The 14,746-nt window shown below is 45.8% G+C and overlaps 1 protein-coding gene across 1 annotated transcript; it reads right to left on the bottom strand.

The window, feature by feature from the left end:
* Window positions 1-1,443: 1,443 nt before the first annotated feature.
* On the bottom strand, window positions 1,444-12,111 carry LOC307102759 (nuclear respiratory factor 1-like; the record flags this gene model as incomplete). Its single annotated transcript, XM_079776418.1, has 2 exons — window positions 1,444-2,979; window positions 12,025-12,111. The coding sequence occupies 2 exons, from the start codon at window positions 12,109-12,111 to the stop codon at window positions 1,444-1,446; spliced, it is 1,623 nt and encodes a 540-aa protein (XP_079632544.1).
* Between the last annotated feature and the right edge of the window lie 2,635 nt (window positions 12,112-14,746).

Below are 14,746 nucleotides of genomic sequence, written 5' to 3'. Positions count from 1 at the left end.
TGGGCAGAGGCGGCAGCCTTGGGCTGGGGTCTCAGCCTGGCCAGGGCCAGAACCCCTCCAGCAGTGGCAGCCTGGGGTTTCAACCATTGAGTCACACCAGCCAGGCAGATATAGAGGAATCTTAAATGTTTCTTTTTTTATAATATATATTTTATTGATATTTTACAGAGAGGAAGGGAAAGGGATAGAGAGCTAGAAACATCTATGAGAAAGAAACATCAATCAACTGCCTCCTGCAAACTCCCGACTGGGTATGTGCCCCCAACCAAGGTACATGCCCTTGACCAGAATCGAACCTAGGACCCTTGAATCTGCAGGCCAGTGCTCCATCCACTGAGCCAAACCAGTTAGGACTGTCCAATATGCTAAAGAAAAAACCCTATCTAATAAAGAGGGAATATGCAAGGGAGGGCATTTGGGGGTGACCGGGTGTCAGGGGAGGGCAGTTAGGCATCGATCGGGCTGGCAGGGGAGTGGTTAGGGGGTGATCAGGCTGGCAGGCAGAGCAGTTAGGAGCAATCAGGAAGGCAAGTAGGCGAGTAGTTGGGAACCAGCAGTCCTAGATTGTGAAAGGGATGTCTGACTGCCTGTTTAGGCCTGATCCCATGGATAGGGCCTAAACAGGCAGTCAGACATCCCCCAAGGGGTCCCAGATTGGAGAGGGTGCAGGTTGGGCTGAAAGACACCCCTCCCCCCGCCCCCTGCACGAAATTCGTGCACCGGGCCTCTAGTATATGTATATACTAGACACCTGATGCATGAAGATTCATGCAGAATGGGCCTTCCTTACCCTGGCTGCCGGCACAGCCTTTGCTCCAGCCCAGGGCCGCCTTTCCACCTTTCCATGCTGCCCAGAGGTCCAGAGCAGCTGGGGCAGTGCAAAATGCCTACATCGTCACCATGACGACAACGCAAGCATCCCACCCCCCCCCCCCCCCGCCCGCTGGGCACCTGTGTATGCAAATTAACCCACCATCTTTGTTTGGTTAATTTGCATACTCACTCCCGATTGGCTGGTAGGCATCACAAAGGTACAGTCAATTTGCATCTTTCTCTTTTATTAGTGTAGATATGTACACATATATACTGTAAATATATGTAAATGTTTATATCCATCTGTACACATATACATATATTCACATTTGCATATACACACACTTAAGTATACACACATTTTCGCAGAAAGAAGTCCTGCCACAATTTGGCTCTTTAGGGGCAGTGAAACTAACAACGCAGTATCTTATTCCACCAATCCCAGAAAATCAAGAGTGGTGCTTTAAAAAATGCAATTCCAAAATTCGCTGCCTTTCTTCCTTTTTTAAAAAAGGATTAACAATAATTTCCTTCCAAAGTTGAGGGACTTAACTCCATTTGATTGCACCTCTGCAATGTGTGACAATGTCTGAAGTAGACTAGAAAACGATGCCATGATATGGCTGCATGTCACTGTTCCAACGTCATCACTTCCACCGCCTGGCCGTCCATGCTGACTGTGCTGCCTGCTGTCCTGGTGGTCCCAGGGGCCATGGCAACCTGCACCGGCCCGTTGCCTTGGGTGAGGCTGGTTACCAGAGTTTGGTACATGCTCACAGGGATGTGGACCAGTCCATTAGCGTCTTGGGCTTCAGTGAGTGCTGCAACGGCTGCTGCGGTTTCCCCAGACAGGACGATGTGTCCCCCCCTTTGCAAGGTGGCTTCGGCCAATGTGGCGACAGCATGGGCGGCAGCTTCACTGTTGCGCGCCATGGTGACGGTAGCTCCCTGTTGCATCCCCTGAGAAGCTCCCGCTGCGGCCTCTGCCAATGATGCCACTGCCTGTGTGGCCTCTGAAGCTTGTGTCGTCTGGATGGTCATCTCACCTCCTTGTAACGTGGCCCAGTTTTGTTCCACCTCTCCGTCTGCCACAGCAGAATCATTCGTCTGGGCAACAGTGACTGTGGTGGGCAATTCCGAAGCATCAGCCAATGTGGCTACTGTTGCCCCTGTGCCGACCTGGATAAGGGAGACAGTGCCATCAGGGTTCCGAAAGGTCTGGACGACGGTCTGTGATGGAACAAGATGGGCTATACTGTGTGTGGTCGCGGCCTGTGCTTGTGTTTGCTGATCTTCAAAAGCGTGCAAAAGGTCCTCCAGCCCATGCTGTTTATAACAGTTTTTAACTATGGTCCGGAGTGCTTGGGTCCACGAAACCCTCTGCTTTTGCTCTTCTGTGCGGACATCCCTCCGGACGTTCGCCCACGGGATATCTTCAGGCCACCAGATGGGCTTGCAGCGTTCTTTGCCCCAACCTGGTTTCCCCCGACCCGTGGAGTACTTGAGCATCTCTGGGATAAATGCCCGAAGCTGGGCCTGGGTCATTTTATCCACAGAGACGGGAATTCCGTCGATGGCGAGCGGCGGCAGCTCCGGGTTCCCCTCCTGCGGCCCAGGGGCGTGCTGCGCCAGGGCGCACTCCAGGTCGCCCAGGATCGCGCTCTGGTACTTCCGCACCACCTGCTCCAACGGCGCCGCACCGAACACTTTAAACACCGGGGTGGGTGGGGAGGGTGAGATGCAGAGGACAATAGCTTGCTGTCCCACTCGAGTAGTATATTCCTCTAACGTGGCTCGAAGTTTCCGAAGCATGCGTGTTCGCTGTCTCTTCCGGATGGATGGATTGGACTCAAACACGTGAGGCCGATTCCGTTTCTTCCCTGTGGCCACAGCGGCAGCGGCAGCCATCCCCGCCGGACCGGCAGCAGCCAGATGGGCTGTGACCTCGTCAGCGGCTGTGGAGCTGAGTATCTCGGAGTCATCGCAAGAGGGGTCCTCTGGAGAGGAAGGCGAGTCTTCATCAGCATTCAGCATCCTGTGGTCCGTGTAGGTGGCCACAGGGACCTGCTGTACTTGCTGGGCCACCGCATGGGCTTGGGTGGGAGCCATGTGTTCGGTTTGGGTCGCTCCGCGCTCCTCCTTGTAGATCTGCTCCGAGCGGCCACGCTACTGTGAGCCTAGGCGGTGGAGACTCCAAAGATAAACCTTTTAATAAACCAGTTATATGCCTGGGGCATGACTACCCACCCACCATAATCTGCCCTGGTAGGAATTTAGGATCAGATCATCCTGTGAAGTTACTTTCGGTTAGATTTATGATAGAGCCCCTTTTTTATCCACCAAGTAGAAGCCAAAATGGTATGCCTCCTTAGGGAGACTCTAAGTGGATTTAACCAAGCCAAATCTACCATAATCAATTATACCTAGCTATGTGGTTAATCTGCTTTTAATTGAGCTCCATTGTTGTTATATATTTAGTTTAAAAATGAAAATAGGTACAAACAGCATGATTGTTTACAACACAAATATTATGCAGCTTGCAGTTTTAGAAGATCCACTGGCAAGACTGAAAGCTCAAGTGTTTAATTTTCAGACATATTATTTTCTTTACACTTTTGTTCATGATTTCTTTGCTTTCTGGATGTCACAAATCCAGCTATTTAGCTCATGTGACATGGCAGCTGAATGGACATACCATAAAGTTTTTATTAAAAAGAGATTCTTTCTCATTTCTATTTATTTCTCCACTAAACAAAAGCCAATTTCACACTTGCCTGAAAAAGACTACTTTTGATTACTGAAGGAATTCTTTAGTATTTTATTGACAAAAGTAGGCTGCAATTTTCTTTCCATGCACAAGTCTATTTTGATCTTTCTCCCACATAAAAGGTATATCACAAGAAAAAAAAAAAAACACACCTAAATTTATTTTTGAGGCATTACTAAAGTTGAAAATGTTGATATAAGAACTTCCAAACCTGTGGAGAATTTTTGTAAGCATTTACTTGAGTCTATTTGAGCCAAACAGATGACATGCCTGGAAGCAAGATTTCAAATGCTCCAGAGAAAGACAGTTTTACAGTTTTCTTTTATGCATTTGGAATTAAGGAGGGAACTAAGGAAGATTACAAAAAGATGAGAGAAAGCACAGCAGGGAACAGGAAGGGGAGAGGGATTTCTATGATTACAGCAAGCATGTCAAACTCGCAGCCCACGGGCCACATGAGGCCCACAAGGAATATTTTTGTGGCCCAGCCAATATATTGGTATGTAAGAAAAGTTTTAATAAAAATTTTGTAACTTAAGTTTTACAATATCCTGTTATACATAATCCTCCTATATAATAAAGAGATAATATGCAAATTGACCCTCACACCCTCCTACAAGATGGTTGCCCCATGTGGTCAAAGATGGCTGCCACAAAATGGCCAGCAGGGGAGGATAGTTGTGGGCAATCAGGCCAGCAGGGGAGGGCAATTGGAGGGGACCAGGCCTGCAGGGGAGGGCATTTGGAGGGGACCAGGCCTGCAGGGGAGGGCAGCTGGAAGTGACCAGGCCGGCATAGGAGGGCAGTTGGGGGCGACCAGGCCGGCAGGGGAGCAGTTAAGCATTGATCAGACTGGCAGGGGAGTGGTTCGGGGGTGATCAGGCTGGCAGGCAGAAGCGGTTAGGGACAATCAGGCAGGCAGGCAGTCAAGTGGTTGTGAGCCAGCAATCCTGGATTGTGAGAGGGATCTCAGATTGGAGAGGGTGCAGGCTGGGCAGAGGGACAACCCCTCCACCCCCAGTGCACAAATTTCGTGCACCGGGCCTCTAATATATAATAAAGGGATAATATGCAAATCAACTGAACAGCAGAACAACTGGTCATTATGACGCACACTGACCACCAGGGGGCAGACGCTCAACACAGGAGCAGCCCCTGGTGGTCAGTGTGCTCCCACAGGGGGAGCGCCGCTCAGCCAGAAGCCCAGCTCACGCTGACGAGTGCAGCGGCAGTGGCAGGAGCCTCTCCTGCCTCTGCAACAGCACTAAGGATGTCCGACTGACAGCTTAGGCCCGCTCCCCATGGGGAGCGGGCCTAAGCCATCAGTCAGACATCTCCCAAGGGCTCCCAAACTGTGAGAGGGTGCAAGCCGGGCTGAGGGACCCCCGACAGCCAGCCCACTCCTGATCAGACTCTCCCACCCCATCCAAGGGTGGGGCCAGCCAGCCAAATGCCCCACCTCCCGTTCCCCCTGGCCAGCTCCACCCCCAATCAGCCCACCCCACCATGATAGGCCCACAGCCCCTCCCCTGGCTGGCCCCACCCCTGATTGAACCCCCCACCCCAATAGGGGCGGGACTGGCCAATCTCCTGCAGCTCCTCACCCTGCCCAGTCCCATCCCAGATCAGCCCCCCTGGCCAGCCAACCATCCACAGCCCCTCCCCATGGCCGGCCCTGCCCCCAATCGGCCCTCCAACCCTAATTGGGGGCGGGGCCCACTGGCCAATCGCCCACAGCCCCTCCCCCCAGCCAGCCCAGCCCTGATCAGACCCTGATCAGGGCGGTCCGGCTGGCCAACCTCCCTCCTGGCCAACCTCCCACCATCTCCTCCTCCTGACAGGCCCAGCCCCAATCCGCCCTCATTGGGGCTGGACTGGCCAGACCCCACTCATGCACGAATTGGTGCACTGGGCCTCTAGTCTATAATAACAAAAGGGTAATATGCTAATTAGACTGGACATTCTTCCTGATGAAGCCAGGGCCAGAGGGAAGCCAGCCAGGTCCTGGGTGATTGCGGGTGGCCTGGGAGAAGCGAGCTGGGGTCCCGGGTGCCTGCCGGTGGTGGAAGGAGGGAAGCCTGGGTCCCGGGTGCCAGAGGGAAGCTGGTGCCGGCAGCCGGAGGAAGGAAAGCCTACTCTTGCACAAATTTTAGTGCATTGGGCCTCTAGTTATTAATAACAAACTACAACATTCACTAATGACTGATTACTGTAATCGTGTTGCATTCACTTCCCTTACATGCCTTATGCACAGGTGCAGCATTTCTCTCTACTAATACCAGCAGCAAATATTTTAGCAGCTGATTGCCACTTCATTAGTCTTGGATTGACTTGTTTGGTGTGTGCAACAGGAAATATTTTGCTTTCAGAGAACAAGAAAGATAGTTTTATTTGTGTTGTGCTTATTAATTTGTGTCTGGTAAATTAATGTGCAAGAAAAAATATTGATTTTTATTAAAATGTTCTATTATTTTATGTTAATGATTACTCATTTATTTCAGCCCTTTGTATTCAGCATGTGTCTATCTAAATAAACCTATGTTTCTATGAAAATTGAAGCTTTTGTTTCTTTTGTGGCCCACATACACTTAAACCTTGTTTATTTGGCCCGTGTTAGCTTTTGAGTCTGACATCCTTGGATTATAGGATAGTTAACAAGATTGCATGCTTCCTGGAGATGGTTATGCCTCGAAGGGGTCTGAACAGAGGATGACTCTGGAATTTCAAAGGTGTGTTAACCTAGATGCACAACCTAGATGTCCTTATTTTTTAAAAATAGTTATTATATCTAACATTTTCCCCAACAGCTTATAAGATACCCCCCAAAAAGAAGAAAATAATGATATATGCAGAAACAGTTACCCTTTGTCATTCTCCAATAGCTTGGAAATATGGCTAAAATCAAGAAAGATCAGCACTATTTACATGATAAGTCTAATAAATGAAATATTAAAGGTAAAGAAAGCCTAAGACCTAAAAGTGTAGGCAAACATATTACTCTTTTTAATTTCTCATTCTAAAATAATATGCAGTTACCTGATGACTCCAGCTCAGTGAAAAGTTTATTAGTTTTTAAAATTCCCCAAATTCCTATTTATTTTGCTAAATGTCACTGGCTGTGTATTTGTGTAACATTGTAATACAACAGAGCCAGAAGCTGCTAGAGCAGGAAGGGTTTCAGAACTGACTGTTGAACGTATGTGTCAGGCAAATTGATGTCTCTAATACTTAATATGCTGGAGGTCTTAAGAGACTTGCTCAAGGTCACACAGCTCCTTAGTGACCAAAGCAGGACTGGTCCAGCCTCGGAAGTACTGGTTCAGTGGCAAGTGCTCCTTCTTTCCTGCTGCTTAGTAAGCCTGGGAGAGTTGGGGAAGAGAGGTGTCAATTGTCATAGCTCTACTACTGAGGACAAATGTTGCATCACTTAATCAGAATGCAGTCCTTCATTGAGAAAAATCTCAAAGTGACATCTAGTGAAATACCCAGTCTCTATGGAGAAATTTAATTAAACTTTATACCAGCACAAATATTGTGAGGGAAAACAAGTCAACTCCTCTGACATTTTTGCAAGTAGATTTAGTGGAATCCATTCTGTTTACTTTTACTGACATTTGTTTTTCAGTCAATTATCCCACGTGGTTATTTTTTTTTTTTTTTCCTTTCCTAATTTATTCCTAGCAATTTAGCCATAAGAATAAATACAAGTAATTTCTTTCTTTGGTACAAACACCAGAGCTAAGATTAATAAGAGTTAAAGAAAATAAACACTCATTTACCTCCCCATTTCTATTCCTAATAGTTCTGGTTTACTTATAAATAAGGCCGGTGGCAATACCAGAATCCAACTAGGAAGGATTTAATCTCAAATGCATCAGGGGTTTCTCCACACATAGCCCTTGTTAACATAAAAACATTCAAACCTGTAAAGAATTTTTGTGAGTTTATTTGAGCCAAACTGTCTATAATTGCTGGGAAGCAGAACCTCAACTAATTGAGATAATGCTCTGGAGAATGGCGGGTTACATCTATATTTATATACTAGAGGTCTGGTGCATGAAATTCATACGTGGGTAGGGTCCCTAGGCCTGGCCGGCGATCAGAGCTGATCTGTGGGGTGACCAGTGGAGCGATCAGGGTCCCCCACTGGCACCCGCCTTGGCTGGCCTGGGGACTGCAGGCTGGGGGCAGCTCCTGCATTGAGTGTCTGCCCCCTGGTAGTCAGTGTGCATCATACCGATTGATCATTCCACCATTCAGTTGATTTGCATATTAGGGTTTTGTTATATACTAGAAGCCTGATGCATAAAATTCTTGCAAGAGTAGGCCTTCCTTTCCCTGGCTGCTGGCACCAGCTTCCCTCTGGCACCCAGGACTCGGGCTTCCCTCACAGCCCTGGCTTTATCCGGAAGGTCGTCTGGAAGGATGTCCAGTCTAATTAGCATATTACACTTTTATTATTATAGAGGATTGCAAAGGGAAGGATGTAGGTGAGTTACATGAAATCCATTGGTGATAGACTAGTGAGGCAGAAGAAAGCAAAGCAGGGGAAACTCCTGGGATTGAATAAAAAGTAAAATGATAGAACATACTTAGGTGGGTGCAGGAACAATTAACATGATAACAATGAAGGAATTTGTGGTATCTATCCTGGTGCCCAGGTACATTAGGTTGTGCCCCAAGCGGTCCAGTATAAGGGAAGTTACAAGTTACCCAGACATTTCAAGGGTATGTTATCATAGATGCAAAAAGACAGATAGGCTCAGTTAAGGTAAAGTTTGACCTTGTCAGTGAAAATACCAGCCTAGGATATAACTACCCACCATAACTGCTTTTAGTTAAAGTTTAACTTCAGACCATCCTTTGTGGTTACTTTAGGTCTCTGAGTTTGCAAGACCGCCACGCAGGCCTTGCCTGAGCTTGTCAGGTCAGCATGTGGCCCCTTTCGTCCACACCCTAAAACTTCAGAAAGGAACACTTTACTGGACTAGTAATCTGCCAGATAACTAAATATGGCAGGCATTTTTTATCTCTTACTCATCTATCTCCAATGTTTGTATACCTTTATTTTGAAATATTCTGTGAAGTCTTAGAAGGTTCCAAAAGCCTTTATTACAAAAAAAAAAAAATCTATTCTTTTTTTATTACATGGGATCTCATTAAGTGGATGTTAATTTTTAAGAGGTTGAAAAATATGTAGTGCAGAGCAATGTGGCTCAAATTCTAGCAATGACATGAATCACCTGGCGATTATGTTAAAATGTAGGTTCAAATTTAATAGATCCAGAGTGGGCCTGAGAGTCCACGTTTCTAACAAGTTATCAGGCTAGACCTTAGTCAGTACTTTAAATGGGAAGGATGGAGAGGAAAGGGCATTGACTTTGGAGCTGGGGAGACCAGGACTGAAATTTTACTTAATTGGTTCCTGGCAGTGAGAACCTGAGACAGCCCACCCCTCTGCCAGAGCTTTCTTTTCTCCCCTACAACACTCAGAGCCTCGGACCCGCTGAGACTGATCTCACCATGAACTTTATCCACACTATGCCAGGCTACCCCTAGACCCCTGGGCTGACTCCCGATTCTCATGGTTGAATCCCTGTTAGCCTCTGAAGCCTGTTTTGTGTCCTGCTCCCATCCAGCCCAGGTTCTACCATCTTTCCACTCTATCCTCCAACACTCAGTCAGCCATCAGCAAAATCTCCCATGTTCATTTTCCAACTGTTGCCTGAATGCTTTCCCCTTTCTTGCTTCAAAGGAAACTTGGCTCTCCGCTGATGAAACTGCTACTCTACAGTCCTCTTCATGCAGTTTATTTTGTCTCCCAGGGTTCTATAGCACTAGCCCTAGAAGTAAGCACAGGTCTTCCTTGCTCTTTATTGCTGCTTTCAGACAGTTTTTCAATCCTCCCTCATTCCTAAAAATTTTGAATTTCTGTCATCAGATTATATCACCCATAACTCCTCCTTGATATTGCCAAAATATCCAGGATTCCCTTCATTTCCTCTACCCAACCTATCTACTCACTCCTGCAATCAATACCCTAGACCTTGGTGCTATTAATAACTAGCTTCTCCTTAGTGGTAATTCCATGCATCCCACTCTCTCCAATCACCTCCTATCATTCACCTCTGTCTTCTGCAGCCTACAATTCTTCCATACCACTGATATGGCGAAAACATTGATTCTACCGTCTATTCACTCTTCCTCACTTTCTCAATGTCTTCATCTCTCTTCTTACCCAACTTAAAGTCCATTGTCAGTGATGATTTACTCCCTTACCTCTCTACAGTTTTGTTGCTTTTGCTTTACAAAACTATAATCCTACTTGAATGCAAATTTCTTCCTATTCCAAGCCATCTTTAGTATAGCAAAAACATGGTGAAGAAAAATACAAACCAGATGAGTGGTCTTGCTTTAAATGCTTGACTGTATACCTCAAGTGGTCTGACCATTCATACTATATGTCTTTGTCCATAAACTCTTTTAATCAGTAGTCTGTCATTTTATACTCTCTCCTCAAGCTCCCAATACCTTTTCTCCCACCATTATTCTCAGCTGATAACCTCAATTCCTATTTTACTGAAAAAAGTGTGAGCAATGAGAAAACAATTTCCACATATCCTACCAACATATCTATCCCCATTCCTGCATCACTAAACATCTTTGCATTCCTAGCTACCATCATTGTTGAATTGCCAAATGCTCCTATGAGAAATCAGTCCTAAAAAAATCCTACATAATAAAAGAGTAATATGCAAATTAACCATCACTCCACTACACCCAGCAGCCAATCAGAGTGAGTATGCAAATAAACCCAACCAAGATGGCTATAGCCACAGAGAGCAGGAGGGAGGCTTGGGTTTCCCAGGCAACAGATGAAGCCAAGCTTTCTGCCTTCCCTTGCCGGCCTAAGCCTCCACTCAAGGCTACAAAGTTTCAATTATAGAAGGTAAACAAATCCAAACAGAAATGGCGGCAGCCACGGAGCTGGAAAGAGCGGGAGGCTAGGGTTGCCCCCCAGCAATGGAAGAAGCAAAGCTTTCCGCACACCCTGACTGGCCCAGGCCTCCGCTTAAGGCTACAAAGTTTCAATTATAGAAGATATACACAAACCCCAACAGAAATGGCTGCCGGCCACAGATTGAGCAGGAGGCTTGGCTCTGCTCCAGGCTACAAAGTTTCAATTGTAGAAGGTAAATAAATTCCAGATACCAGTGCCTCTGCTTGGGTCGCCAGGGGGCGTATCTGGCCTGCAAACCACCACAGGCCCCTCGCTCAGGCCTCCCCATGCCCCAAGGGAACCCCCACCCTGATCCGGGACACACTTCAGGGCAAACCAGCTGGTCCCCACCCGTGCACCAGGCCTCTATCCTATCTAATAAAAGAGTAATATGCAGATTGACCATCACTCCAACACAATATGGATGCCCCCATGTGGTCAAAGATCCTGCCCCCATGTGGACACAAGATGGCCACCACAAGATGGCCAGAAGGGGAGGGCAGTTGGGAGGCACCAGGCCTGCAAGGGAGGGCAGTTGGAGGTGATCAACCCTGCAGGGGAGGGCAGTTAGGGGTGACCAGGCCGGCAGAGGAGGGAAGTTGGGGGTTAAACAGGCTGGCAGGGGAGTAGTTAGACATCAATCAGGCTGGCATGGGAGTTGTTAGGGGGTGATCAGGCTGGTAGGCAGAAGCGGTTAGGGGCAATCAGGAAGGCAGGCAGGCGAGCAGTTGGGAGCCAGCAGTCCTGGATTGTGAGAGGGATGTCCGACTGCCCGTTTAGGTCCGATCCCATCGGGCCTAAACGGGCAGTTGGACATCCCTCGAGGGGTCCCAGATTGGAGAGGGTGCAGGCTGGGCTGAGGGACACGCCCCCCCACCCCCGTGCACAAATTTCGTGCACTGGGCCTCTAGTAATTATTATAAGTCAGTCCTTATACTTATGCACTAGATCTCACACCTCTCAAGCCAAGGCAAGCCTTCAGATAGCTATAGCACTGGCCAACATCTGCCTATATCATCTGAGACCCTGATTCAGAACCACCTGACTAAGCAGCTTCCAAACTCCTGACCCATAGAAACTGGGAGTTAAAAAAATACTTATTGTTGTAAGCCACTTGGTTTTGCAGTGATTTGTTATGCAGAAATAAACATAATAAAAAATAAATTAATGAAATGACAGATCACAAGATCAGCCTCATATCCACTCATTAATTAGTAAGGATTTATACACCAGTCTATTGAGGGACTAATATTCAAGTATCAGGAGGGAGGTACAGGAGGTACTACTTCTGGATTAATGGGTTTTATAAGGAAACTTGATCAGGAGTGGACAGAACTACAGAGTGTGAGTAAAGGATCTTTCATTCTTCTGAACTCCTGGGGGAAAGAAAGAGAAAACCCTCTAGCCTAGCCAACGAGAAGATCTGACAATTCTGTATACTCACTCGCCAGGCAGAGTTCACAGCTGCTGTCAGGACATCAGGGTAGGAGAGGAGTCCCAACAGCAGCGGGCCGCAGAAGAGCCACGTCATTTCTTGCCTCTCAGCACAGAATACAATGGCAGTGACTTGGGCAGTGTGTGCCATGTGGCTGAGGCTCTCCCAGGGAGAAGGCCGCTCTTGTCTCCTTCTTGGGGCCAGCCCGCTTCTACAAATTCTTATTGGAGTGGCCATGAAAACCAGAATAAGGCAGTTTCATCACACTGAGAGTGACCAGGTGTTTAGGGATCAGGCTGGTCACTCATAACACATGGCCAGACATTCAGGGCCTGGACTCCCACGTTAAAAATAACCCATCATGCCCTAACTGGTTTGGCTCAGTGGATAGGGCGTCGGCCTGCAGACTGAAGGGTCCTGGGTTCGATTCCAGTCAAGGGCATGTACCTTGGTTGCGGGCACATCCCCAGTAGGGGGTGTGCAGAAGGCAGCTGATCGATGTTTCTCTCTCATCGATGTTTCTAACTCTCTATCCCTCTCCCTTCTTCTCTGTAAAAAATAAATAAAATATACTTTAAAAAAAAAATAACCCATCATGTCCTTTAAATCACAACTAAAAATGTCAACGATACTTACACATTTGAAGATAATATTGAGGTCTAGATTCAAACTCCTGTTTGATGAAGAACTCCTCAGCTAGTTTTATGTCTAAGGCCCATAGGCTTTAACTTCAGGAAATAGTTTGATGATCAGAGGAATGTTTTTTTCTTGGGTTTTTTGTTTGTTTGTTTGTTTTGTTTGAAGAGCTCTAGGCCCAGGAGACGTTGCCCTCAGAAAACCATACCAAGACACTTGAGAGAATCTTCTATCCATTGATCAACTGATAAATAAATAGATATGCAAAACATAAGTAGAAAAGAATCAACTAATCAAAAAAAAATCAAAAAATGTTTTTATTTTTTTTTAAATTGTCCACACACCAGCACTTTCTAAACCAAAAGATACATATTCTTCTAGGCTTTACAAAGAATCAAACAATGAATATGATCAAGTATTATGCATATCATTTAGATGTTCTGATAGAAAAGTTTAAACAGTTTTAAACATGTATATTTTGTTTACAGAAAAGACAAATCTGAATATTCAGTAGACTAAGCAAAAGATCTTTACTACTATAAAGCATTTACTGTTTCATATCATTTTTTAAAATATATTTTATTGCTTTTTTTACAGAGAGGAAGGGAGAGGAATAGAGAGTTAGAAACATCAGTAAGAGAGAAACATCAATCAGCTGCCTCTTGCAAACTCCCTACTGGGTATGTGCCAGCAACCAAGGTGCATGTCCTTGACCGGAATCGAACTTGGGACCCTTGAGTCTGCATGCCAATGCTCTATCCACTGAGCTAAACTGGTTAGGGCTGTTTCATATCATTTTAATATTCCTAATGTTAATTATGTTTATGGCTATGATTAATACAGAAGCTATCAAGCCCTTTCTACTAACTCTTATAAAATATGTTCTTAGAACTTCATCTCTCCTCTAGCTACACTTACTCCCTTGATGATCTCATCTAGTTACTTGGCCTTAAACATCATCTATACACCAAATTCCCAAATTTATATCTAGACCCCAGACAGGTCCTCTGAACTCCAGACTCATATATCCAGCTGCATATTTGAGAGCTCCATTGAGAAGCCTAATACATTTCATATTTATCTTGTCTGCATTTCATATTTATCTTGTCTAAACCAAACTTCTGATATTCTTTCCCAAAACTCCTTCCACAGTTCTCCCTTTCTCCATAATTAGTAGCCTCATCCTCCCAGTTGCTCAGGTCAAAATCTGGGAATCATCCTTGACTCCTCTCTTTCTTTCATGTCTGACATCAAATTCATCTGAATACCCTGTCAATTTTACTTTCCACATCGCCCAGAATCTGACTTCACACTGTCTCCACTGCAATTGTGTTAATCCAAGGCACCGTCATCTCTCACCTGGATTATTCAGTAGTCTCCTAACTGGTCCTCTGCCTCGGGCCCACTCCTTGTACCCTAGCAGAGACACAGCATTCATGGTAATTAAGTAAAGCATGTCCTCTCTGTGTTTAAAACCCTAAAATTTTACCTCACTTCATCAAACTAAAAGATAATTCTACAAGGTCCTACATAATCTTCATGCCATACCCTCTACCTTGTCACCTCTCTAATTCATTTTCTGCTATTCTCCCCATTGTTCACTCTACTTGAGTCACTCTGGCTTCTTTATTAATCCTCAAACATCAGGGCCCTGGCACTAGCCCATCCATTGCCTGGGACACTCTTCACCTCATTGGATAGTTGGCTCATTGCCTTACTTCCTTTAGGTAACCTTCTGTAACCTTCCCGGGAACTCCCATGTATTGAAAACACAGCCCCTCCCCTGTCCTGCGATACAATTCTCATTTGCTTCATTTTTCCCAGTTGCCTTTTGCAACTAACCGTGCAAATACTTTATTTATTTGGTTTTTATTTTTTTATCTTTCCACTAAAATGTAAACTCCCTGAGGGCAAAAGCTTCTGTTCATTTTGTTTACTACTTTATAGCCAGCTCTTAGAATATGCTTAGCAAGTGCATACACACTCAATATGGACTCATTGAATGTATGAATATTAAAGAATTGGGAAAACAACCACATAAAAATATTTTATGATCAATATTTCAGTAACTGGTCACTATCCTAGGTGATAGAAA

The sequence above is a fragment of the Cnephaeus nilssonii genome (assembly GCF_951640355.1).
Source record: "Cnephaeus nilssonii genome assembly, chromosome: 1".
Taxonomy (NCBI): Eukaryota; Metazoa; Chordata; class Mammalia; order Chiroptera; family Vespertilionidae; genus Cnephaeus; species Cnephaeus nilssonii.
This window is presented reverse-complemented; position numbering and strand designations above follow the sequence as displayed.